Genomic DNA, 27,421 nt, shown 5'->3' on the forward strand with positions numbered 1-27,421 from the left:
AGGGACCTTGAAATTCAGGGACCTCCCACAAATCCCTGTCCTCCATCACAAAGAAACATAAAGGAAAAAAGCACAACCAAATTCTCTCAAAGCGACTGTTTTATTCAAAAAATACTTTTTATTGAAGTGTATTTGATTTATAATGTTGTGCCAATCTCTGCTGTATAGCAAAGTGACTTACTTATACACATACAGACGTTCTTTTTCATACTCTTTCTCATGATAGTTCATCACAGGATAGGATATTGAATATGGTTCCCTGTGCTGTACAGTAGGACCTTGTCATTTATTCATCCTGCATATAGTAGTTTACATCTAAACCCAGAATTTGTTTTGTGGGGGGAGGCTTTTGGCTTGTGGGATCTTTGTTCCCCAACCAGGGGGAACAAAGGCCCTCAGCAGTAAGAGCATGGAGTCTTAACCCCTGGATCACCAGAGAATTCCCTCAAAGTGACTGTTTTAAAAAGCCAAAAATAAAGTAACAACAACGAAAAAGCCAAGACACTGATCTGGTGGTAATATTCCTTGCTCGAAACCCTTCAACAGCTCCCCAGCACCCACAAGGTTTGGGTATATGGCTGCAGTAAGTAATTACCACAAACTTAGTGGTTTAGAACAGCACGAGTTTATTATCTTCCGGTTTAGGAGGTCAGAAGTCCAAAATGGGTCTGACAGGGCTAAATCAAGGTGCCAGTAGACCCGCCTTTTTTCTGGAGACTAGGAAAGCATCTGTTTCTGACCTTTCCAGCTCCTAGAGGCGGCCCAGGCTTCCTGGTCTGTGGCCTCATTCCTCTGGCCTTGCCTCTGTTGACACATTTCCTTCTCTGACTCTCCTGCTTCCCTCTTCTAAGGACCCTGTGATTACACTGGGCCCACCTGGATCACCCAGGGTACTCTCCCCATCTCAGCACCCTTATCACATCTGCACAGTCTCTTCTGCCTTGTAGGCAGTCTATGCACAGGTTCCAAGGATTAGAAAATGGATAGATTTGGGGGGCCATTATTCTACCTACCACACGTGGTATTCGAGTTCCTCCATGTTCCAGCATCAACCCCACTTTGTAGGCTGACCTTATGCCCAGACATACCACACTTTTCCCACCACTTTCCCAGGTCATACTCCAAATTTCACTGCCCCAGGCTTGTAATGCCTTTCTGAGGCCATAAAATCCTATTTGTCCTTCAGTAAAAAGTAAAGTGTTAGTCGCTTAGTCACATCCAACTCTTTGCAAGCCCATGGACTGTAGCCTGCCAGGCTCTTCTGTCCATGGAATTTTCCAGGTAGGAATACTGGAGTGGGTTGCCATTCCCAGGGCATCTTCCTGACCCAGGGATTGAACCTGGGTCTCCTGCATTGCAGGCAGATTCTTTACCATCTGAGCACTGCTCAAATGTCAGCACCCCACGTGCCCTGTCCTGACTCACTCAGCTGCAATCATGACTGGTTTCCTTCTGCACTTGCATGAAGACGTATAAAAATGCTCACTTTAGTGGGTCCTTCCCTTACAGCTCCCATCTGCAGAATGACACCAAACACTTCACAGAGCAGAGACTGTTCATACATCCTTTATACTGCTAACCCCCTTAGATGGAGTAAACACCTAAATGTGTGTTTAATGAATAATATGCACACATGCAAACCCATACTCTTATCTTAAGGCAATAATGTAAAAGATGGGAAAACAGCTCCATAATCATGTGATCACTAATTGTTTTTAGTAAGCTGCCTATTGGAGAAGGAAATGGCAACCCACTCCAGTATTCTTGCCTGGGAAATCCCATGGACAGAGGAGCCTGGTGGGCTACAGTCCATGGGGTCGCAAAAGAGTCAGACATAACTTAGTGACTAAACAACAAACAAAACCAAGCTGCCTACAATAGTGAAAAAATAGAAGCCTAACAGTAATAGGACTGGTTCAAAAATGAGGAATGTTCTGAAACTGACCAAAGTGATAAATATAAGATCCTTCAACAACATGGAAAAGTACACACAGGATAATGCAGGGGAAAACTCTCAGACTATATTTGCTGCACAGTAATTCCAGTTATTTTTGTAAAGCGCAGACATAACATGTGAGTCTTCCACTCAAAACCTTTAGTGATCCCCCCTTATCTAGACAGAATAAACTCCACCTTTCCCACTGCACTACATAAAGCCTTCCTCATATGGCCCAAGGCTTTCTAGCACACTTCCTGGCAGAGATGGACTGCCACGGGGATATAAACACTCAGGCTGCAGTGACCACAGGACCCAAGATGATCTGGGACAGTCCCAACTTGAGATGTTTTACAGCAATGTCACAACTTGTGTGAGACTTTTTCTCAAGCCCCAGAGGACTGTGTGCTCCCTGACTCTGCTATGTTCAGCTGCCTCTGCTCACACCACTTCCTTCTCTAGGAGTGTCTACTCCCCAGTTCCATGAGAGGCCAAGTCCTACCCGTATTTCAAAGTCTTAACCCCAATGCCAGCTCCCAAATGAGGCTCCCCACAGTCCCCTCATCAGAATAACTCCCCCTCTCGGTACCACTTTGACAGCATTTATCACAGCCTGCACCACATGATGGGTGGGAGGGCAGATCCGCAGCCCCACTACCTACAGCTTATACCAGTGATGGATCACGGCATGCTTCCGTGCTGAGGTCAGATGTAGCCTCCAATCTTAATACAGCATCCCAGGTAGCCACTAACAACCGATCAGAGTTGTCAAGTGAGTTGAAACCTCTATGCCAGTCCTATCTTAGCATTATTTCTGGACACACATGTCTTCCTCCAGACTAGAGTAAGCTCCAAGGGAGCAGAGTCTACCTGGTTTACCTCTGTTATCATTATTAGAAGTGCCCAATAATGCCTGCTGAATAGAATGGCCCCACATAATTAACTGGAAGGGAACACAGACACAAAAGCACAGAATACAGATAATATAACACAGAAGGCTGTGTTACTGAGGTGGGATTGTGGGTGAAGCCTGTCTCTTCTCTGCTTGCATGTATACAGTTGCTTTAGTAAACAAAAATGGTTTCAAATGAAGCAAAGACAGGAAGCAGGGAAGCAGCGATGAAAGAGGAAGAAAGGGACCATGGGTGAGCAGGATGGTCTGAGTACAGAGGCACATACATACCTCACAACTGGATTTCCGTGGTACAGGATGTAAATGCCAGCCTCCTTGTTTGAAAAGATTTGATTGTTCCGGATGATGCCTTTCCCATTGCCAAGGACAACAATGCCAGAGCGAAGGCCATGGTGGATCTGGTTACACTGCAGGTGAACAGGAGACACCACAGAAGGCAGATCAGACATGCCGGTGAGCAGCAGAGGGCTCAGTGCTGCCCCACGGCAGGGCCAGGATGCATCAGCAGAGGAAAACACGTCACTGCAGGATCCCAAGCACAAAACAAAGTGAATGGACCAGGCGTGGCCCTGCCCTCTCTGCACAGGTGCACACATGGATACCTGTCAGAAAGACTCCCGAGAGAGGAGTCTACCCCACCCAGACTCTTGGGATGTATTAATAGTTACATCCTGACACTTAATGCTGAGGGCTCTTGCCTTCATCTACAATGCACAGTACTGAAAATTTCTGAGCCTCCAAAGAGCATGATCATTATCAAGGCCACATTACCCCAGGGCCCTGGGGGCGGAGCCCCAATATGTGGGAACACTGACTAAGCACAGGCCTCAGGGACCACCCAGGGAAGGGAGGGGGACTGTGGAAGGTGTAGCCCCAGGGAGCTTAGGTTTCCCATGAGGCAGGAGGCCACCAGAAGGTATACGAGCTACAAGGACCTTTGGAGGTATTTCTGCCAAACTCCTCTGTGCAAACGGGGAAAGAGGCCCAGGGTCATACAGTACATTTGTGGCAGAGCCGGATCTGAAACCTAGCTTTTCTGTTTCCCAGTTAGTTGCCTTTTGCATAGTGGTTAAAATCTTAGGTTAGGGCACTCGGTCGCGCCGCCGAGCCGGCATGGGAGCTGCGCGCGCCCTCCCGGCGCCCACACCTGTCTGAGCGGCGCAGCGAGCCGGGGCCCGGCGGGCGACCCAGCACTGGGTGGTGCTTTTAAAAAAAAAAAAAAAATCTTAGGTTATAATAAATTATAATTGTTTCACTCTTCTAATTTACACCCTAAATACAATCATATATTTAAACCAAGAAGCTAGCTGTTTCTTTTCCAAAACTATTTCACAAAAACAAAGTTCAAGTTTGCTTTAAAGTGTTTCCTGCTGCAAGAGCTCCTATTCTTACTGGTTTCCAGATTTTCCCCTGAAGGATTTGGCAGACTCACCAGGGTAACCAAGTGTTTTTCAGGGCAGACATCATATCTTTATTCTTACTGAACTCAAAACCCACAAGAGCATATCAGGGCTGCAGGAAGGAAGGCCCTGTGAACTTCCCTGTCTGCAGGGTCCTCATCCTTGCTGGGGGAGACTTCAGGGATGTGATTTATCCAAAGTCACCTTCAACACATGGAGGAAGAGACCAGAGTCACAAGGACCCACAGAGGAAAGGACAGGAATGACTTAAAAGCAGGAAGCAACAGGAATTTAAAATGGTAGCATTTGCTTAGACATCCTAGAAAAGGTTTCTGAGAACTACGAGCCACCCTGAAAGGGGCACCAAGACGGAGGAAGTACCAGAATGAGAGGGTTGGACTTCTTCCGGATGTCCACGCCAGCCTCCGCATTGTGGCAGATGTTGTTGCCAGCAATCAGGCCTCCACCCTCCAACCGAAGAAAGATGCCCGATGCTCTGCAGTGGTGAATGTGGTTCCTGAGCATGATGATCTAGGCAGAGAAGAAACAGCCATTCATTTTCTGGTCACAAAGGCTATTTTTTAAAACCTGCTCAGGGGCACCTGGGTTTCCTCCTTCCTGTCTGGTCTGTGCAGATCTGCCTGACTCCAGCTCAGCTGCTCTCGCCACGTACTCACAAGGAGGGAGCATCTCGACACCCTTCCCGGTTTGGACCTGCAGCCTCTGTACCAACCTCATACCTGTCCTTCACTAAACCCTGGATGGAAGCTTGGCCCTGGGCTCCACATCCCCAGCCTCAGAGCAGGATGGAAGTGATGCTTAGATGAGATAGGATTAGGCAGGCTGCTAACTCCACATGAAGAGTTCCCCAGAGGTCTGAGGGCACAGCTACTTTAAATGGAACCAAGTGCCAATCCCATAGGCACTTCTGCTGGACTTCACCTGCCTAAGGAAGTGCTAGAGGGTAAGGTAACTCACAGGCGCTCCTTGCCCACCTTCCCTTTGGCTTTTTACTTGTAAGACAAATACCAATTCTTGCCCACTCTGCATCTCTCTTAATGTATTATCTTGGGGTGGAAAACCCACTGGAATTCCAAACTAAGAGACAGTTAGAAACGTTGGTATAGGGATAGGGAAGCCTCTTTAAAACAAGACACCATAAGCTGGCACACAGCTTATTAAGAGGGCGTACTGCCACTTACACTTTCTTTTTATATTTAATAATTATATAAAAACTTAAAATATATGTTTTTTTAAAACTGTGTATTAATAATACAATATAGTATGTGAAGGCAAATTGTGTACTAACAGTAAACAATATATTACATTAGAGTTAAGTCCTGGGAGGGGTAAAGTGTAATGCAAGTACAATTTCAAGGAGATGCTTTCTGCTTATGATGGAGAAAGTTAGAAAGAGTATTGCTCCCACAAGAAGAATCTCTGAATCCATGAGAGCTGAGGTTGCAGGACCACCAACGAGCCTGGAACCTAAGGGAAAAAGGCACCTCCAAGGACATGAGATGGGACTACCTGCTTGTTTGAAAAGACACAGGTGCCATGCTAGCCAGAAAGAAGAGTTTGGGTAACTGTTTTCACAGCTTGTTAAAAGCCAAGTGTGAATCAGTAAGAGCACAGAAGCCCCGGGAGTAGCTGCATCTATTTACTTCTCCACAGACCACGCCAGCTGCTCATGGAGAAAGGCTGAGGGCCGGACAAGAGGCCAGAGATGCCTCCCTTCTGCTGGGCACTTGGCGGGAAAGAACAGTCACTTTGGAAAAAGCACTAAGCCCCTCTTGGATTTCCCCCCTAATTTTCCCAGAGAACAAGCTTCAAGCAGTTGGGTGAAGAGCTGCAAACCCCGTGGCTCTCATGGGGCGGGTGGTGGAAGACAGAAAAACAATAAACCTTTTATCCCTCAGGGATGTGGGAAGAAAATGTTTTGGTATTGAGGGTTAGAATTCCCCTCCTAGTGCATGAGGTGAGGCAGGACCACTGCAGAGGGCCCACTGCCAAGGTCCTAAACCCATGGACACACCTACCCAAGACTAAGGATGAATGCGGATACCAGAAACTCCTTACCAGGACAGCTCTGCCTCATTCAAGTCAGATGATGGACATGAGGCAAGTGTGTATTATAAGCTTAAGAGATGATGACTTTTTAGAAAATACAGACTAGCTCTATCCAAGCCCTCCAGCATACAACCACTGAAGCCCTCTCACCACTCAAAAATCATGCTCCTGGTGACCCAGTGAGGCCTCATGGGTCTGCACAGTAAGCCTATGACAGCACCTTGCTATTATGTATACACCGCACCGCGTAAGTCAGGTTCCGGAAGATGTTTCCTTCCATCTTGGCTCGGCCATAAGAGCAAACAAAGACACCTCCCTTGCCGTCCCGGAAGAGGCACTTGCGGATGAGGCAGCCCTGCACGGAGCTGGCCAGTGCCATGGCCTCCCTGTCCTTCTGCAGCTCCTGCTGCAGGGAGTTCAGCACCAGGCAGCTGGGCAGCTGGATGGAGGCTCCAGGCAGCGGTGGGCCCAAAAAAGAGCCCCCCAGGACTGGCCGTGGGCCCTGCACTTGGTAGGACAGTCTGTACGTGAGCTGGTCCTCGTCCTCGTCCTCACCACTGGGACTCAGGCCTCCATCGCTGCTGTCTGGGGTCCGGGCCACCCTTTCCCCATTGCTGCCCACCTCTGCCTCCTGTGAGCCAGCCCTGGGGGAGCCGGTGGTTGGGCTAGTGGGGCTCTGGCTGCCTTCAATGACAATGCCACAGGTCCTCGGGCTCCAGGCCTGGTCCCTGCTCTCCAGGTCAAGGGACATTAAAGAGTCCGAGTCCTCGGTGGGGAGCACGCCGGGAGAGGACCTGATGAGCCCTAAGAGGTGCGTGTAGGCCCAGTTGTTCTCTGAGGATGGGTGGCCCTCGACAGTCACCGAGTTGTTTTCACTGCCCACGAATTCACAATTTTCCAGGACACACAGGGGCACGTTGTGCAGAAAGACATGAGTGTTCTTGAAGGAGCAAAACTTCACTTGGCAGGTGCCTGGGCCGTGGACCTGGATGTGCCCATTCTCGAAGTTGCAGTTGTCAAACTGGACGTGACCTGAAGTTGTCTGGGAGATGAGAGAGCGAGAGATAGTGTGTGTAACAGGGATAAGATCTGTTTTGCTTGTCAGAGCTCTGACTGCTCCAGAGGGGGTGGCACCTCGAGAGGCCTTCTGTCCTGCTGGTCACGTTCCCTTCCCCACAGGGTTCATGTCTGCCAGCCCCGGAGGAACTGGGAGCTGCTCTGCATGAAGGAAGCTGCCTGCCCTTCTCTCCCTCCAGTCCCAAAGGGCGGGGGCAAGAGTGGAGATGGAGAACGGCAGAGAAGTTCACTCTGCAGCAGGGCCCTTCCCCAACTCCCCAAATCTCAAATAAATGCTACCAATGCTCATGAAGCACTTAGAAAAAGGAGTGTGGGGGTGACCTGCAGAAGGGGGAAGATGCTGAATGCTCAGAGGGATGGGGGAAATGGAATCGACACATGTTAATTCTGGAGATGAACCAGGAAACTATCACTCTAGGGATGATTAGAAATGATGGGGAAGCTTCCAATTTCCACAGACCCAGGAGCTGGCTGGGATGCAAGCCCAACTTTACCAAGCCCTCTGATGGGTAAGGGTCCCACGTGGTGCCTCAGTTTCACAGAGACTGTGTCCCATCACGTGGCACTTCTCTGGGTCTCACCCTCCAAAGCACTCTCCCTTCACTGTCATCTTCCCTTGGCCCTGCAAGCCAGCCTCCCCTGAGCCTGTGGACTGCAGCTCGTCAGAGGCCACCCTAGTGTCTGGACTCAGGACGGAGCCGGTGAAGTGGGAGGGCTGACAGAGGCCAAGGTGGCCAGGAGGGGCTGTGCCAGCAGTGGGAGGCCCCGACACAGGTGCTGGGAGTCTGCGTGGGAACTAAAGCTGGTGCACAACTAGAGCTGGAGACAGCAGGCTTGCCACAGCCCGCAGCACAGAGGCTAAAGAGCGCGGGGCTCTGAGGTCTGGCCGCAGGGCCCAGCTCCCAGCTCTGCCTCTCCCAAGGGTGTAACCTCAGGCCGACATGTCACTGCTCCAAGCCTCAGTTTCTCTGTCTACAGTACAGGGCTCACAAGCTAACAAAGCACCAGGCATGGAGCCAGGCACAAAGATGGCATGTGAGAAAAGCCAGCTATTATCACCATGGAGAGCAGAGTCGTCTGGGGCAGGGGAGTGCTGAGCCCCACAGCACAACTTACTTGAGCCCTCAGCTCTGCAGGCCTGACAGTGAGGCCTGGCTGCTCTGTATTTCTGAAGAAGAACTGTTTCTGGATTTCACACCAAGTTCCATGAGATGTATTTGAACCATAAAAGGAGGGAGTGTCCCATGATCCTGTTCAATAATCCTTGGACAATTTTACATTCCCCAGCAGTGATCTCCCTTGAGAGCTTGTTCCAGAACTTAACTCCCCTCAACCTGTCTAGTTCTTCCCTAGGCTAACCTAACTTTTTCTTGATGCAATTTAAGTCTATTTTCTCTTACTTGGTCCTCTCTGTAGAAAAACACTGGCTCTCTAGAGATGCAAAGCCACTGCCAGGGTTCTCCTCAAAAGTCATATAAAACAGCTGTGAAATCACCCTGGCCTTGGCATTTTTTTCAGGCAGGGTGATTCTGGCCCCTTGTCCTGTTGTTAGTTAAAAGACAATCATGGACTGAGCACTAATATATGCCAAGCCCTGAGGCAGGAAGTGGGCTGAGCTACAAAGACATCTATGGCCAAGACCTACCCCTTGAAGATCTGTGGCTACATTGATGAGGGGGAAGCAGAGGCTGAAATGAACATCTTACTCCAAGAATAAATGTCTATGAAATGTGAAGGGTATGGAAATGAACGATTCTTCTGGGTCTGTAGATCAGCAGTGGAAGACCTCATCAGTCCTTCTGAAATCTTCTAGGTCTAATTAGCAAGCAGCCTTTCAAGCTTCAAGGAAGACAGTACAATGTAATTTCAAAAGTGCTTAGGCTCAAAGGCCTAGATTTGAGGTCTAACCTAATTATCCACTTGAGAAAGTTATTCAGTGTCTCTGAGCCTCAGTGCCCCTCATCTGCAGAATGGGGACACATCTCTTCTGTCTACCACAAGATTGTTGTGAGACCACTGATGCAAAGTCACCTATATTATGATTACAGGTTTTGAACCCTAATTCTGTCCCTTACAAAGTCTGAGACCCTTGCTGAGGCTCCGTTCGCTTGTCTATAAAGCCAGGTGACACTACCCATCTTAATCATGCTGTAAGGACATGCTGGCACCCAGTAAGTGCATCGTAAATGACCGGTGGCATAAATATCATTATGAACCTGACAGATAATCTGGTTGTTACTGGTAGAATAGTGGTGGTGTAGTTTTGTTGACAAGGTACAAAATCCATGCACTGTAACCAGTTTCTAAGCAATGTAACAGCTGCAGACTGTTCTGCCAGGAGCTACCAAAAGCTACCGTGCTTGTCTCTGAACACAACTGCTCTGTTCCTAGAAGGAATATGTTGTTCTGATATTTTCCTACTCTCTCTCCAGTCACTCTTGGCAAAAGCCAGACCTTCCCTGACCCTCCCCAGAGTGGGGCTAACGTGCTGAAGGTCCCTGGCATGCAGAGCGTCCCCTCTTTGGCCATCTCTCTGGGAATGTTGCCTGTCACCATGCGGCATGCTCCTAGAACCTGGCTTTCCCACCTGGCTGCTGTACCTGTGGCCCCAGTTGGTCCAGTTTGGAAGGGAAGAAGTACAAGGCAATTTTGACCTCCAGTGAGGGAACAAAGCAGAATGTAGATCTTTACTGATCCCCGTGCCTCCTTCTCAACTGGTGTAGAACTCAGAGGACTGTGTTATAGGAATAATGACTGAACTCTCAATTCCAACAAAAAAGGGGTTACAAACCCACCGAGAAGAGGCCAAGACTCAGGGTCAGGCTGGGAGAGGCCATGCATCGGATGTCGACACCCACCTTAAACATGAAGGGTGAGAACCAGGCTGGCATGAAGACAAGGTTACACAGGCGTGTGGTCGAGCACTGCTGGTCAATGCTGGCCAGCAGGGCCACTTCACCTAGCTTCCCGTGGCCTACAATCTCCACAGGCACCTTCAGGATGATTTCACCTTGCTCTTCATGCAGACCTGGGAACAGCAGGATTCGGTCAAACAGGCTGGACATGGCCAGGGCACTGCCTAGGCTGTGAAACTCATGGCCTGGCCCGACACTCAGGGTCCGGCGCATCCTCCTCCGGCGAAATAGAGAAAAGCAGACAGAGGTCTCCAAGATGGCAGCGTTCTTGGTCCAGGTCTTGGAGGCAAGGTAATGCTGCTTGAAGGCCTCCCTCCAAGACTCAGGCTCCACATCGGGCTGGTTGGGCCAGTTGGGGTGGCGGCACTCAGCACAGCCCAGATACAGCTGCCGCCAGCGAGTCCTGTCGAGACTAAGGATCAGTTCACGCCAGGCCCTGCACACCAGGCTGCAGCGGCCCAGGTCGGGAAGGGGCAGGTAGGCCAAGATCATACGCCACAGCTCCAGGGGGAGGCCGCCAGCCTCCATGGTCACCTGGGACACAGACACAGAACAAAAGAGGTTTTTGTCCATCCTGCTTATGGTCCCCTTTCTTAAAACATCCCCTGACATGACAGAAATACAAAGGATCGTAAGAGGCTACTACAAGCAACTATGCCAATAAAATGGGAAACCTAGAAGAAACGGACAAATTCATAGATAGGAACAATCTTCCAAGACTGAACCAGGAAGAAATAGAAAAATATAAAAACAGACCAATCACAAGTACTGAAATTGAAACCATGATTAAGAAACTTCCAAAAACAAAAGTCCAGGACCAGATGGCTTCATAGGCGAATACTAGCAAACATCTAGAGAAGAGTTAACACCTGTCCTTCCGAAACTATTCCAAAAAATGGCAGAGGAAGGAATACTTCCAAAATCATTCTATGGGGCCACCATCACTCTGATATCAAAACCAGACAAAGATACCAAACAAAAAAAGAAAAGAAAACTACAGGGCAATATCACTGATGAACATAGATGCAAAAATCTTTAACAAAATACTAGCAAACTGAATCCAACAACATATTAAAAGGACCATACATCATGACCAAGTGGGATTTATCCCAGGGATGCAAAGACTTTTCAATAAATGCAAAACAGCGTGATACACCACATGAAAAAATTGAAGGATAAAAAGCATATGATCATCTCAAAAGATGCAGAAAAAGCTTTTGACAAAATTCAACACCCATCTGTGGTTTAAAAAAAACTCTCGTCAAAAAGTGGGCACAGAGGGAACTTACATAACTCTACATAACAAACCCAAAGCTAACATTGTCCTCAACAGTGGAAAGGTGAAAGCATTTCCTCCAAGATCAGAAACAAGACAAGGATGTCCACTCTTGCCACTTTTATTCAACACAGTCCTAGCCACAGCAATCACAGAAGAAAAAGAAATAAAAGGAATCCAAATTGGAAGGGAAGTAAAACTATCATTGTTTGCAGATGACATGATACTATACTTACAAAATCCTAAAGATGCTACCAGAAAAATACTAGAGCTAATCAATGAATTCGGTAAAGTTGCAGGACACAGAAGTCTCTTGCATTGCTATACACTAACAACAAAAGATCAGAAAGAGAAATTAAGGAAACAATTTTATTTACCATTGCATCAGAAAGAATAAAATACCTATTAATAAACTTACCTAAGGAGGCAAAGGGGCTTCCCTGGTGGCTCAGACAGTAAAGAATCTGCCTGCAGTGCACAAGACTTGGATTTGATCCCTGGGTTGGGAAGATCCCCTGGAGAAGGAAATGGCAACCCACTCCAGTATTCTTGCCTAGAGAATCCCATGGACAGAGGAGCCTGGTGGGCTACAAGTCCATGGGATTGCAAGAGTTGAACCTGACTGAGCAACTAACTTTTAATTTTATAGGTAGAGTACATCATGAGAAATGCTGGGCTGGATGAAGCACAAGCTGGAATCAAGATTGCCAGGAGAAATATCAATAACTTCAGTTATGCAGATGACACCACCCTTCTGGCAGAAAGTGAAGAGAAACTAAAAAGCCTCTTGATGAAAGTGAAAGAGGAGAATGAAAAAGTTGGCTTAAAGCTCAACATTCAGAAAACTAAGATCATGGCATCTGGTCCCATCACTTCATGGCAAATAGATAGGGAAACAATGGAAACAGTGAGAGACTTTATTTTTTCTGGGCTCCAAAATCACTGTAGATGGTGACTGGAGCCATGAAATTAAAAAACACTTACTCCTTGAAAGGAAAGTTATGACCAACCTAGATAGTATATTGGGGAAGGCAATGGCACCCCACTCCAGTACTCTTGCCTGGAAAATCCCATGGATGGAGGAGCCTGGTAGGCTGCAGTCCACGCATGGGGTCTTGAAGAGTTGGACACGACTGAACGACTTCACTTTCACTTTTTACTTTCATGCATTGGAGAAGGAGATGGCAACCCACTCCAGTGTTCTTGCTGGAGAATCCCAGGGACAAGGGAGCCTGGCGGGCTGCCATCTATGGGGTCGCACAGAGTCGGACACGACTGAAGCGACTTAGCAGCAGCAGCAAATAGTATATTAAAAAGCAGAGACATTACTTTGCCAACAAAGGTCCGTCTAGTCAAGGCTATGGTTTTTCCAGTAGTCATGTATGGATGTGAGAGTTGGACTATAAAGAAAGCTGAGCACCAAAGAATTGATGCTTTTGAACTGTGGTGTTGGAGAAGACTCCTGTGGGACTTGGACTGCAAGGAGATCCAACTAGTCAATTGTAAAGGAAATTAGTCCCGAATATTCATTGGAAGGACTGATGTTAAAGCTGAAACTCCAATACTTTGGCCACCTGATGTGAAGAGCTGACTCATTTGAAAAGACCCTGATGCTGGGAAAGATTGAAGGCGGGAGGAGAAAGGGATGACGGAGGATGAGATGGTTGGATGGCATCACTGACTCAATAGACAGGAGTTTGAGTAAACTCTGGGAATTGGTGATGGACAGGGAGGCCTGGCGTGCTGCAGTCCATGGGGTAGCAAAGAGTCGGACGTGACTGAGTGACTGAACTAAACTGAACTGAGCAACTAAGACATACAGACATACACACAAGGAGGCAAAAGACCTGTGCTCTGAAAACTATTGGATCCTGATGAAAGAAATTGAAGATGACACAAACAGATGGAAAGATATACCATGTTCTTGAATCAGAAGAATCAATACTGTCAAAATGACTATACTACCTAAGGCAATCTACAGATTCAATGCAATACCTGTCAAATTACCAATGGCATTTTCCACAGAACTGGAACAAGGATTTTTAAAATTTTCATGGAAACATAAAAGACTCTGAATAGCCAAAGCAATCTTATGAAAGCAAAATGGGGATGGAGGAATCAGGCACCTTGATTTCAGACTATACTACAAAGCTACACTAATCAAAATAGTATGGTAGTGGCACCCACAAAAAAAGAAGTATAAACCAATAAATCAAACAGGACAGAAAGCCCAGAAATGAACCTAGCACCTATGGTCAATTAATCTATGTCAAAGGAGACAAGAATATATAAGGGAGAGATACAGTCTCTTCAATAAGTGATGCTAGGAAAACTAGACAGCTAAATATAAAAGAATGAAATTCAAACATTCTCTAATACCATACACAAACTCAAAACGGATTAGAAATCTAAATGGAAGACCAGCTGCTATATAATTTTTAAGAGGAAACACAGAACACTTTTTGATGTAAATCACAGCAGTATCTTTTTGGATCCACCTCCTAGAGTCATGAAAATAAAAACAAAAATAGACAAATGGGACCTAATTAAACATAAAACCTTTTGCACAGCAAAGGAAACCATAAACAAAATGAAAAAAAAAAACACACTCAAATAATAGAAGAAAATATTTGCCAGTGAGGTGACCAACATGGGATTAATCTCCAAAATATACAAATAGCTCATGCATGTCAGTATCAAAAAAACAAACAACCCAATCAAAAATGGGCAGAAGACATTTCTCCAAAGAGGACATACAGATAGCCAAGAGGAACATGAAAATATGCTCAAAATCACTAATTATTAGAGAAATGCAAATCAAAACCACTGTGAAGTATTACCTCACACCAGTCAGAATGGCCAACAGCCATCATCAAAAAGTCAACAAACAATAAATGCTAGAGAGGGTGTGGAGAAAAGGAACCTCTCCTACACTGATGGTGGGAACATAAATTGGTACAACCACTAAGGAGAAGAGTATAGAAGTATCCAGCAATCCCAATCCTAACTGTATAACCACAGCAAATTGTAATCAGAAGAAATACACGTACCCCAGTGTTCACTGCAGCTGATAAGTCTCCCTTGAGGAGCTCTCTGAGCTCAGAGAGGATTTCCTTTCATGCAAATGTCACATTCTCTGTTGTTCCATTTGGCATTATTTACTATATCTTTACAACATTAATCCATGGGGATCCATGCAGCAACAGGGATTTCTATAACCAGGTAACACTTAAAAATATATATATATTCCCACAAGATCATCTCAATATACACAGAAAAAGCATTTGATAAAACCCAACATCTATTCATAATAAAAAAAATCTCACTAAGGTAGGTATAGAAGGACTATATCTCAACATAATAAAAGTTATTAATATTTATGGTAAACCCACATCCAACATAATAAACAGTAAAAAGTTGAACAGTAAAAAGCTGAAAGCCTTCCCACTAAATTCAGGAATAAGACAAGGATACCCACTCTCACCACTTCTATTCAACATTGTATTGGAAGCTCTAGCCACAGAAATCAGATAACAAAGAAAATAAAAGGTATCCAAATTGGAAAAAAGGTAAAACTGTCACTATTTGCAGATGACAAGATACTCTCTCTATACAAAGTCTCCACATAAAAACTATTAGAGTAAATAAATTTTGCAAGGTAGCAGGATATAAGATTAACATAGGGAAATCTGTTACATTTCTTTATACTATCAATGAAATATCAGAAACAGAAAGTAACAACCCTGTTTAAAACAAGGTCAAAAGCAAACAAAAAACAATTTAGGAATAAACTTAACGAAGGAAGTGAAAGACAGGTATGTTGAAAGCTATAATACACTGATAAAGGAAACTGAAGATGATTCAAAGAAATGGAAAACTGTCCAACGCTCTTGGACTGGAAGAATGAATGCTATTAAAATGGCCATACAACTCAAATCAATCTACAGGTTTAATGCAATTCTTATCAAAATACCTGTGAAAAATTATATTTTTCACAGAACTAGAACAAATAATCCTAAAATTTATATGGAGCCACAAAAGATCCAGGATTGTCAAAGCAATTCTGAGTGAGTGCCAATTCTGAGAAAAAAGAACAAAGTTGAAAATATAACCCTTTCAGACTTCAGACTATATTACAAAGATATAGCAATCAAAACAGTATAGCACTGGCACAAAAACAGCCATATAGACCAATGGAACAGACTTGAGCGCCCAGAAACAAACCCACACACCTACAGTCAAATTAGTTTATGACAAAGAAGCCAAGAATATACAATGGAGAAAGGACAGTCTCCTCAACAAGTGGTGTGAGGAAAGATGGACAGCAACATGTCAATCAATGAAACTAGAGCACTCCCTCATAGTACATACAAAAATAAACTCAACATGGTTTAAAGACCTAAAGGTAAGCCATGACACCATAAAACTCCCACAAGAGAACACAGGCAAAACATTCTCTGACATAAATCATAGCAATGTTTTCTTACATCAGTCTCGCAAGGCAAAAGAAATAAAAGCAACATTTCACTTTTGCACAACAAAGGAAACCATCAACAAAATGAAAAGACAATCTACAAAAGGAGAAAATATGTGCAATGTGGCTGATAAGGGGTTAATGCTCAAAATAACACAAACAACTCATACAACTCAATATTAAAATGAAACAAAAACCAAAACTACCCAATCAAAAAATGGACAGAAGACCTAAATAGACATCTCTCCAAAGAAGACATATAGATAGTCAACAGGCACATGAAAAGATGCTCAACATTGCTAATTAGAGAAATGCAAATCCAAACCACAATGATGTATCATGTCACACAGTCAGAATGGCCATCATCAAAAACTCTACAAATAAAAAATGCTGGAGAGGGTGTGGATAAAACAGAATCTTCCTACACTGTAGGTCAGAATGTAAATTGGTGCAGCCACTATGGAAAACAGCACGGGGGTTCCTTAAAAAACTAAAAATAGAGCTACCATATGATCCTTCAATCCCACTCCTGGGTATATATCTAGAGAAAACTTTAATTTGAAAAGATGCATGCACCCCAATGTTCACAGCAGCATTATTTACATTAGCCAAGATAAGGAAGCATTCCAAGTGCCCATCAACACATGACTGGCTTAAGATGTGGCGTATATGGAAAATTCTTGGCCATTACGACTTCCCTGGTGGCTCAGACCATAAGGAATCTGCCTGCAATGGGGAGACCTAGGTTCAGTCCCTGGGTTGGGAAGATCCCCTGGAGAAGGGAATGGCTACCCTCTCCAGTACTCTTGCCTGAAAAATTCCATGGATAGAGGAGCCTGACAAGCTACAGTCCATGGGGTTGCAAAGAGTTGGACACAACTGAGCAACTATGCAATATTACTCAGCCATCTGCAGCAACATGGATGGACTCGATAGAGAATATCATACTTAGTGAAGTAAGTCACACAAAGACAAATATATGGTACCACTTACATGTGGAATCTACAAAATAATACAAATAAATATATACACAAAACAGAAATACACTCACATAGAAAACAAATTTGGAGAAGGCAACGGCACCCCACTCCAGTACTTTTGCCTAGAAAATCCCATGGACAGAGGAGCCTGCTAGGCTGAAGTCCATGGGGTCGCTAGAGTCGGACCCGACTGAGTGACTTCACTTTTACTTTTCACTTTCATGCACTGGAGAAGGAAATGGCAACCCACTCCAGTGTTCTTGCCTGGAGAATCCCAGGGACGGGGGAGCCTGGTGGGCTGCCGTCTATGGGGTCGCACAGAGTCGGACACGACTGAAGCAACTTAGCAGCAGCAGCAGCAGCAAACAAATTTATGGTTACCAAAGGGCAGGGTTGGGTGGAGTAATTTATGGGTATGAGATCAACAAACTATCATACTATACATAGAGTGGGCTTCCCAGGTGGCGCTAGTGGTAAAGGACCGGCCTGCCAATGCAGAAGACTAAGTGACATGGGTTTGATCCCTAGGTTGGGAAGATCCCCTGGAGGAGGGCATGGCAACCCACTCCAGTATTCTTGCCTGGAGAATCCCCATGGACAGAGGAACCTGGCAGGCTAGGTCCATAGGGTCACAAAGAGTCGGACGCAACTGAAGTGACTTAGCACTCGGCACTCATACATAAAGTAGACAGGCAACAGGAATTTACCATATAGCACAGAGAACTATATTCAGTATCTTACAGCAACATAATGGAAAATAATCTAAAAAATAAATAACTAAATCACTCTGTATACCTGAAACTAATGCAATATTTTAAACCGGCTATATTTCAATTTTAAGAAAAGTATACAAGTTTTGCCCTCTCCCCCTTTTCTTTGTCACTGGGGCTTCTGAGCCATAGAATTAAAAGTAACAAATGTTCCCCAGGGCTTGTGCCTGTAAATAACTGATAACAATGGGAATCTGTTTAGATGGGAGGGAGCAGGTCCTGAGGCAGGGCTCAAACTATTCCTTTTAAAATGTGTTTCCAAGAGTGTGAGAACTCAAGGTTTCTGTGAGGTCCCTACCTAACCACACTGGAGGGATCCACATGCCTCTGGGCCACCTGAGTGTCCCCAGTCTCAGTGGGGAAGGCAGGGGCCATTCCCTTGGGAGATGAATCCTATGAAACCTGGCTCTCAACAAGTAGACTCTCTCCCTTCCTAGCCCCGTGACTTGAGGCAAATCCTTTAACATCTGTGAGCTTGTTTCCTTATCTGTAAACAGGCTCACAATGGCTATCTTGCTATCCTCCATGAGGATTTTGAGAATTTCCAAAGGAAAATAAATCATTTATTCAACAAATATTCATCAATTGTCTAATATTGTGCTAGGCACTGTTCCAAGTACTAACAACCAGTAAACAAGACCTTCAGGGACAGAAAGTACATTTAAAAAAATAATAACATAAACGCTGAAAAGACAAATAAAGCAGGCTAAGGGGTATATGTGTGTGTGCCCACGTCAAGGAAGTGACATTTGAACAGAGACCAGAATGCCATTTAAAGCTATGGCGTGAGATCACTAGAGAGAGTGAAGGTGACCAATGCCTTGCCAACCTAACATCTAAATGGCATGAAGTGGAGAGAGACTGGGAGCAAACACCCTGAGAAAACCATACAGAATTCTGGTCAACGTAAGGCACCGGAACTGAAGCACTGCTGTGCCGTTCAGGCTGCCACTGCTTCCAAGAGGGTGGCGGCTGTGCCATTTAGATCACTGCATATCATGACGGGTCAGCAAGTTGGGGTCAGGAATAAAACCTCTAGTGGCATCTCTGCAGCTCACTAATGCTCTTGGGAGAGTGGAGTGTGGGGTGGGTACAGGGGATGGGAGGAGTAGCGAGTTACAGCATAGGGACTACCCGTGTGAGGAGCGAGGCAGCACACGCAGATGCAGGGTGGCCAGGTGACGCAGCACCTGAACACCTGCTGTAGAGAAATTCACTGCAACCAATTAGACATTCTCTGCCCTCAAGTAGCTTATCGTTTTATTTAAGGCTTCAACTTACGGTCTGTCTCCCCTGAGTAAAATGTAAGCTGCTTTGTAAGCTGCCTAGAACCATGCTTGGCCCACAGTAGGTGCTTAATAAACACTTACTGAATGAATGAATGATCACTATCATCAGTTATCTGGTGTACAGTATTAGGACAGCCTCAGCTGTAGAATCCACACTTCGAGACAGATCCTTGTGGAATTAAAAAAAAAAAGAAAGTAAAGAAAACCCAAGTATGTGGTCAACATTTGCTATGTATAAGACTCTGTGGTAAGTACTATGAGAGAGTCAGAAATAATATAAAGACCTCACCCTCAGGTCTGGCAGGAGATGAAGCTATCACTACCACCACTTCCCCCACCCCCAAAAACCACAGTACAAGGAAAAAGTGATCCGTGCCATAAGAGGGAAAGCCTGTGTGTAAAGAATAAAAATGTGACCCCCTAGCTGGGGGAAGCAGCCAGTCACAAGAGAAGGCAACAAAAACAGCAGGAGCTACTGTTTACTTAGCATGACTGTCTGAAGGGCACACCATTAAGCACATTTCATGCGTTATTTCCTTTTATTCTCTCAGCATCTCTTCAAAAGCCTTACAACTCAGAATGTTGTTTCTAGGACCTATAAGAACTGGTTAGAAATGCCAGCACTTGGGCACCATTGCATAACTATTGGATCAGAATTGGCATTTTAACAATTTTACAAGGAATTCGTATGTACTATATGTTTAAGCAGCACTGATTTAAAATTATTATTGTCTTTATCTTATACATAAAGAAACTAAGTGAGAGAACTTAGGTGACAAATGGCTTACTCCAAATTACTCTGCTAAAGAGCCGCAGAGCCCCCTTTTGAAACCAGACCTTACCCCAATGTCTGGGTTTTTAATCATTAAGTTTCATGGAAGAGCTGATGTCAGAGATACGGGGTGATGTTGGGGCATCCAGAGAAAAGATGAATGGGGACTGTGGACAGAGGAGAGGGTCAGCCAAGCCCCCAGGCAGGAAATTTTGGCTGGGCTTCCCTGGTGGCTCAGACAGTGAAGAATCTGCCTGCAATGTGGGAGACCTGGGTTTGATCCTTGGGTTGGGAAGATCATCTGGAGGAGGGCATGGCAACCCACTCCAGGTTTCTTGCCTGGAGAATCCCATAGACAGAGAAGCCTGGTGGGCTGTATAGTCCATGGGATCATAAAGAATCAGAAATGACTGAGCGACTAATCACAGCACAGAGGATACAGAAAGAAACTCAGTCTGGCTGAAGCTCTAGGAGTCTGAAGGGGTCAGGGAGAAAGATCAGCTGGTTCAGTTCCTGCAGAGTTTTTGTTAACTTGAGGGCAGTAAGGAGCTGCCGTGAGTCCCAGCACAGATGGCCCTAACCATCCTGAGAAGAGTCAGACAAAAAGGGCCCACGCAGACTCAGGAGTCGGGGTCCACCTCTCCCCCACCGGATAGCCCTGAAGGTGGAACTCAACAACCCATGCGCTCCTGTCCCACGTTTGTATAATGAAGAAAATGTACCTACTTTCTACCTAGGGGAAGCCCCAGTAGTAGATCAAAGCGGTGGGAATTTTGCTTTTAACAAAAAAGCAAGGGAAAAGAGCCAGGACAGTTCAGGATTCTAGTATTTTCAAAGGAAAAACGAAGCAATTCTCATCCCCTGTTCTGAAGCGTACTAAATACAAACTGTATTAGTTGAGGAACCGTAATAGGTTAATGATTTTAGACTTTTCTTCAAATCAAGTACATTTCCTAGAGCTTTGTTGATCTTAGTTTGAAAGTACACAGAGATTGAAATACAGTGAACCATGAAAGAGCTCCCTACACATACCTACACTTACACATGTACACACTCTACCGGAAAAGGAAACAAAGCTTAAAACCTTGAAGATGACAGATCTCATTTGGGCTTTTTATCATTTCTTCAAACCTCAGTACTCTTCAGCCTGAGAAACAACCAACTGTTTCTTACTTTCCGCTTTGAAATTTGATGACACAGACAAGAATTCTGTGTTCTGGCGCATTTACAGGGCTGAGTGTGGCTGGGAGCTATAAGGACCCACTTTTTCTCCTTCAATGCACTGCCATTTATTCTCACCTAGGAGAGTGCACTGGGTCAGGGAAACCCAAAATCTGGATTTGAATCAGATTCTAGTTCACTGGGTGACCTTGAGGGGGCAGGGAAAGGTTGAGGGCTTACTAAATGCCAGGTACTTTTTATATGCCATCTCAGTAAGCACTTCTAACCACCTGAGAGGTGGTAGTCTTCTCATATCCGATTCCAGGAATAAAGGTTATTCCATCTTTTATTCAGCAAGCAGTACAGCTGCCATTCCCAGCCTGGACTGAGTCCAAAGCCCCTGCCTCCTAGTTTCCTTCCTGAGGTTCTGGGGTTCCTAACTTGTGCCATGATGGTAAAGGACCTTCTAACCTCACCGTTACACAAAACTCACAGATCATGAAACAAGCATGAATTTACTCCTGCAATTATTATGCATTAGAGTATCACACCGTGTCTGAGCTGGATGTGACACAGCAAGACTCAGTTAGGAAGCCTGGGCCAAAGATTTAGGACCTCAAGCCAGTATTTGTGACAATCAAGGCACCTGTGCCCAGCAGCAGCCCTCTGGCCAGCAGGCAGCAAGTGTAGCAGCAGGAGGAGGAATGAACAGAGACCTTCAACCGACCCCAACCAACCCAGATGTTCTGGTGGCCTCCCTCTGGCCTCCTCCCAGGCGGCTTGGTCTGCAGAGGAAACAGATCTTATGTCTCTTTCTCACCACCTCCTGCCTCTCCGCCACATACAGCTTCCCAGAAATTTCTCTTCAATCACTCTCAGCTTGAGACAATTCCACACCAAGTGCTTATTATTTTACACCTGAGATCACATGTTCAATGGAGTCAGAACATCTGGGTCTCAGCTTCCTCATCTATTAAAGTGGGGGGGGTGGCGATAATAAAACCCTCAGGAGTTGTTGTGAGACTACAATGAGACAATGAATGGAAATTACTTAACATTGAGCCTGACACATAGTAAACACACAATCAATAGTGATGAATTCCCTGTTACTGACTCTTTCCTTTCTCTAAATTCCTTCTCTTTCTGTACTGCCTTTGAATCAACCCTCCAACCTCTTAGAAAAACAAATCATAGTAAGTGATGGTCTTCTGTAGTCAGATGAGATACAAGAACAGAGACGGAATGGAGGTCACGGCCGCCCTTCCTGGCCCACAAAGCAGACAGTCCCACCAGGCCAAGCAGCGGGTGCAGAGGATTCTTATTGCAACTGAGCTACCTGATGCCATTTGATGGCAAAGAGAATGAGGTTTCTTTTCAGAACAGCATCACTGAAAGAGCACTGGCAGCAACAGAAATCCACCCATGTCGGCACTGACCCTAAGTTCTGAGTGTCTGTTCTAGTGAGTCTCTTGACTCCAAGAGCTAACAACAGAGAGCTTATCATAAGGGTTTATGTGGCATTTAAGAGAATGGATTTTTAAAGAAACACAAGAATAGAAACATAGTAGGTCTGGATCAATGGCAGCCCCAAGGCCCTCAGCAGCTGCAGTCTGGGTCTTCACTCATCACATGACTCAGCCACCCTCCAAGGATCTCCTCTATTCTCCTCTTGTTTGGAGTCTACATAACATTTCTCTCCTTCATGGCTTCTGCTTCCTCCTAAGATCAGTTAGCCAGGGCTCCTCAAAGGCTTGACTCTACCTCATGGCTTCTTTATACGTACCATTTCAGCCTCAATTTCTGTAGCTAAGTGTCCTTCTGTATCCGCAGTTTAAATGTCTAAGAGAACACGCGTCTTCTTTTACACTGGGTCACATCACAGGTTCCTGGTGAGGCCAGCAATTGGCTGTTCCTGGGTCTGATGTCCATCTCTGGTTCAGTTAAATTTTGACCAGGGTGTAGGGGTAGAGCAAGATTTTATGGTAGAAACACAGCTGTCTGGGGCTGCCACTCCATGAACAGGAGTTATGGATGTAGAACTTTCCCTTAGAAAGGGCTGTGGGAATGGCAAGCACCACGGCTGACATGTTGAAAACATCTATACATACTAGAGCCCCACGTGTCTGCTGCTGTCAACCACCAAGATGTCCTCAGCCAACAATGCCAAGGTGTCCAGAGTGAGTAAAGGAATTGTTTGACCAGCCTCCTCCTTCCCTGTCAGTGGGCTCATGAATAGGTGATGTCCTCCCACTTTTTTCTTATAAAGATTAACAGAGTTAATTCCAATTGCAACCTCTCTAACCCTCTTCTTTCTTTGTATCTGTCAGCCATTACTCAGTGCAGTGACTGTGGTAGCTGTAACTTTGGTCTGCCCAGCACATTTTCCCTCTTCACAATTTTTATTTACTGTTGGCTGTGCTGGGTCTTTGTTGCTGCACACAGGCGGTGTGGCAGGTCTTTGTGGGTTGTGTGGGCTTCTCACTGTGGTGGCTTCTCCTGTTGCAGGGCACAGGCTCTGAGTGCACATGCTTCAGTAGTTGTGGTGCATGGGCTTAGTGGGCCCTCAGGATGTGGGATCTTCCTGGACCAGGGATCGAACCTGTGTCCCTTCCACAGGCAGGTGGATTCTTAACCACTGGACTACCAGGGAAGTCTGCACCTTCCCTCTTTTGGTTTTTTTAGAAGAACCCCGCTCCCACTTCATTTAGTCCCGAGTCTAGGGGCTGTCATGCAAAGTGCTTCAGCCCTTCATCACAGAGGATGGATCCCCGGCCCAAAGTAGATGATCAGAATAAACCATCCCCCCTTGCCAGGCACGGGGACAACTCAGACGATTCCATCTGAGGAACAAAGCCAAACTAAGACACACAAGGTTAAGTGACTATGAGAGATAGAGAAACACCCTAAGAATATTTTGGCCCCTGGATCCAGCTATGCAGTTTTATAAGCCAATAGAGTTTCTTTTTAAAGTTAAGAGTGCCTAAGCTGGTCATTTGCAACCAAGAGAGTTCTGACAGGTATACGCAGAGTTTTCTTAAGGAAATTCTTTACTCTCTCACTTTTTTTCCTCCCTTATCTCACTGGTTCCATCTCCCGGTCCTTAAATGACTCTAATCAAAGCTGACACACTGTATTATAACAAGTTGCCAATAAGTGGCAAAGGAAAAGACAGTTCAAGTGGCCTAAGGTTTTGTACCATCCAAAAGAAGAGTAGAGACATTTATCATTTCCATAATTTATCAACTTTGGTTAAATTGAAATTTCAAGGGTAACCATTAAAAGAAGAGCAAGAAGAGCATAATGTCCGTTTGAAACTAGAAGAAGGGGGTAAAAGCAGTGATTAAAAACCACCTCCCCAACAGGAAAAAGAGAGCTAAAATAAAGGGAGAACTAGCAGGACAAACGCGCTGAAACATAAAATAGGACGACAAACTTAAACCTCAATACATCCATGGTTGTATTAAATGAATACGGACTAAATGTTCCACCTAAGAGACAAAGACTATAAAAAACCAAACCCCAACTATATGCTATTTATAACAGACATTCTTAAAACACACAGAAACAGAAAGGGTGAAACAAAAAGGATAGGAAAAGATATACCTTGCATAAACTAACCAAAAAAGATGGTATGGCTATACTGGTATCAGATAAAATAGAGTTAAGGCTAAAAAAAATAAGGTTAGTACACCAAGAAGTAGAACAACTTCATATTTGTATGCACTTGATAATTGGGCTCAAAGATATAAAAGCAATAAATTAAAAGGTAAAATAGACAATGTCATTATCATAGTTGTATATTTTAACACATTTCTCTATAATAGCTAAGATAAGCAAAAAAAAATCAGTAAGGATCAAGAATTTAAAATAATTAATAAACTTGATCTAATGGCATTACAAAGAACTATTACAGAGAATCCAATAATTAAAGAATACAAATTATTTTCAAGCACACATATAACACTTATAAAAACTCAAAACAGAGCCCTAAAAGAAATTTCAACAAATTTAAAAGATTAAGATTATACAGAACAAGCTCACTGACTACAATCAATTAATAAAAGATAACTAGAAAATACTCATATCCTTGGAAATGAAGAAAACATGTCTAAGATACCTATGAGTCAAAAGGGCAATCACACTGGATACTAGAAAGTGTTAATGAATGAATAAAATACTACATATCAAAACTCATGAGCTCTGACTAAACAGTATTTGGAAAAAAATGCTTAACTTTAAATGTAAAGAATAAAAATAAAAAGTATAGAATTTAATGAACTAAGCATCCATTTCAAAAAGTTAGAGGAAAAAATAAAAAAATATACTAGGAAAGTAAAATTCTTTTTTAAAAAAGCAGAATTTAATGGAATAGAAAACCCAACCATGGAGAAAACCAATGAAGACAAAAGTTGGTTCTTCAAAAGAAACCTCTACTAAGCTCAAGAAGAAAAAAGAAAAGGCATAGAAATAAAATCAGATGGAAAGAGGATATTGCTACAGATGTTGCAGACATGAAAAGGGAAAGGAAATATTACAAACTTTATATAAATAAATCTGAAACTTTAAAAGGGACAAATTCCTGAAAAATATTACTCAAAAACTATCTTAAGAAGAAATTGAAAAACTTGTCCTAGAAGCATTAAACATTGAATCTGTGGTTAAAAATAACATAATAAAATAAACTTCCAGATCCAGGTCGCTTTGTCACAGAGTTCGTTCTTACATTCAAGGGACAAAGGAGGGAAACCAATACGGATGGTGGAAGCGGAAGTTGATGGGCATGATTTGATCTTTGGACCAGTGGTAGTGGCTGGGATTGTCCCACTCACCTTATACTTGTGAGTTTCCCCAGAAACTGTGACTAACCAGAATCCTGGAGAGGTTGTCCCCAGATGGAGTGAAGTTGACGTAGAAGGGAAAGGTTTGACTATAGGGAATACCACTGGTGCCCCACCCAGATCCTCTTTACTGCCTAGCACACCCATCCCCCAGACACAAGTGTCAGCTGCTAACAACACACTGATGTCTCTTCTCCAGAAAACTGCCACCTCACCTAGTTATCCTTCTCTTCCTCTCCTCCCTCCATCCTGCTTCCCTCATTCTCCTTTTCCTGACCACTTCTTCCAATGCATCATTTGAGTGTTAATCCCCACTAAGGTCCTGCTTCAACAGAACAGGATCTAAGATAAACAGCTAGGAGGATGAAAAGGGCAGGAGAAGGTACTTTTAAAACATATAACTGACAAGGAACCACTACTCAAAATTTATACAGAACTCAGATAAATCAATAAGAAAAGCTGAAAAATAGGCAAAAGACGGAATAGGCAGCAAACAACAGATGCTATCTGATTAACCAATAAAAAAGTGCTCATCAATAGTAACCAAGGAAAGAAAATTAAAACCACAGAGATATCAATAAAAACCACCTACAAGAAGAGTTTCAAATTTTTAAATTGACAATACCAAGTCACTGCAAGGATGTGAAAAAACAGGAACTGTTACATATTGCTGGTAGCAAAGTAAATTGGTACAATCACTTGGAAAACCATTTGGCATTATCTAGCAAAGAAATTCTTCTTCAACATATATAACCTAAAGAAACTTGTTCACAGGACTTCCCTGGCTATCCAGTGGCTGGGACTCTCTGCTTTAACTACAAGGCGCGCGGGTTTGATCCCTGGTCAAGGAACTATGATGCCACAGGCTACGCAGCATGGTCAACAAATTTTAAATAAAATAAAATGGTTAAATGGTGAATTTAAAAAATACATAAAAAATTAAGAAACTCATTCACATACACAATAGAAAATGTCTAAGGATGTTCATGGCGGCACTGTTCTTTGCATTTAGAAACTATATCATAAGAAACTTGTAAACACAAGGATGAATAACACTACTGTGACATATTCATACCATGAAACATTGCTAGCGATGAAAGTAAGTGCAGTCACCACATGGATTCAGCTCACAAACAAGCTGAGCAAAAGAAGCAAACACAAAAAGCACACAATATGATTCTACAGGTATAAAGTTAGAAACCTAGCAAAAAAGTAACTGTATCGCTGAGAATGCAAACATAGGTGACAAAACTACAAAGAAAAGCAAAGAAACAATTATCACAAAAGTCAAGATAGTTTCTTCCAAGGAGGCGGTTTTGATTTGGAAGGGGGTGCTATGACTACTGGCAATGTTCTATTTCTTGACATAGGCGGTAGTTACATGTGTATTTCCCTTAGAACTGTGAAATGATACATTTATGGATTTTACCCACATGCATTCTTGGTTGTATTTCTCTCTTTTTTTAGGCTGTGCCTGAGACATGCAGGATCTTAGTCCCCCGGCCAGGGATTGAACCCGTGCCCCCTGCAGTGGAAGCATGGAGTCTTGA

The 27,421-nt window shown here is 44.3% G+C and overlaps 1 protein-coding gene across 4 annotated transcripts in view; it reads right to left on the bottom strand.

Moving 5' to 3' along the window:
* FBXO10 (F-box protein 10) overlaps nt 1–27,421 on the bottom strand; it is a 43,349-nt gene that overhangs the window by 12,085 nt on the left and 3,843 nt on the right. For 3 of the 4 annotated variants that reach the window (XM_061425680.1, XM_061425679.1, XM_061425681.1), the window contains exons 3-6: nt 10,255–10,845; nt 6,540–7,361; nt 4,631–4,780; nt 3,120–3,256 (exon numbers count right to left, since the gene is read on the bottom strand). In XM_061425680.1, coding sequence (XP_061281664.1) covers nt 3,120–3,256; nt 4,631–4,780; nt 6,540–7,361; nt 10,255–10,839 — 1,694 coding nt within the window. In that variant the 5' untranslated portion in view covers nt 10,840–10,845. The remainder of the gene's footprint in view (nt 1–3,119; nt 3,257–4,630; nt 4,781–6,539; nt 7,362–10,254; nt 10,846–27,421) is intronic. The other variant, XM_061425682.1, reaches the window with a different exon arrangement.

This window comes from Bos javanicus, chromosome 8 (genome assembly GCF_032452875.1).
Source record: "Bos javanicus breed banteng chromosome 8, ARS-OSU_banteng_1.0, whole genome shotgun sequence".
Taxonomy (NCBI): Eukaryota; Metazoa; Chordata; class Mammalia; order Artiodactyla; family Bovidae; genus Bos; species Bos javanicus.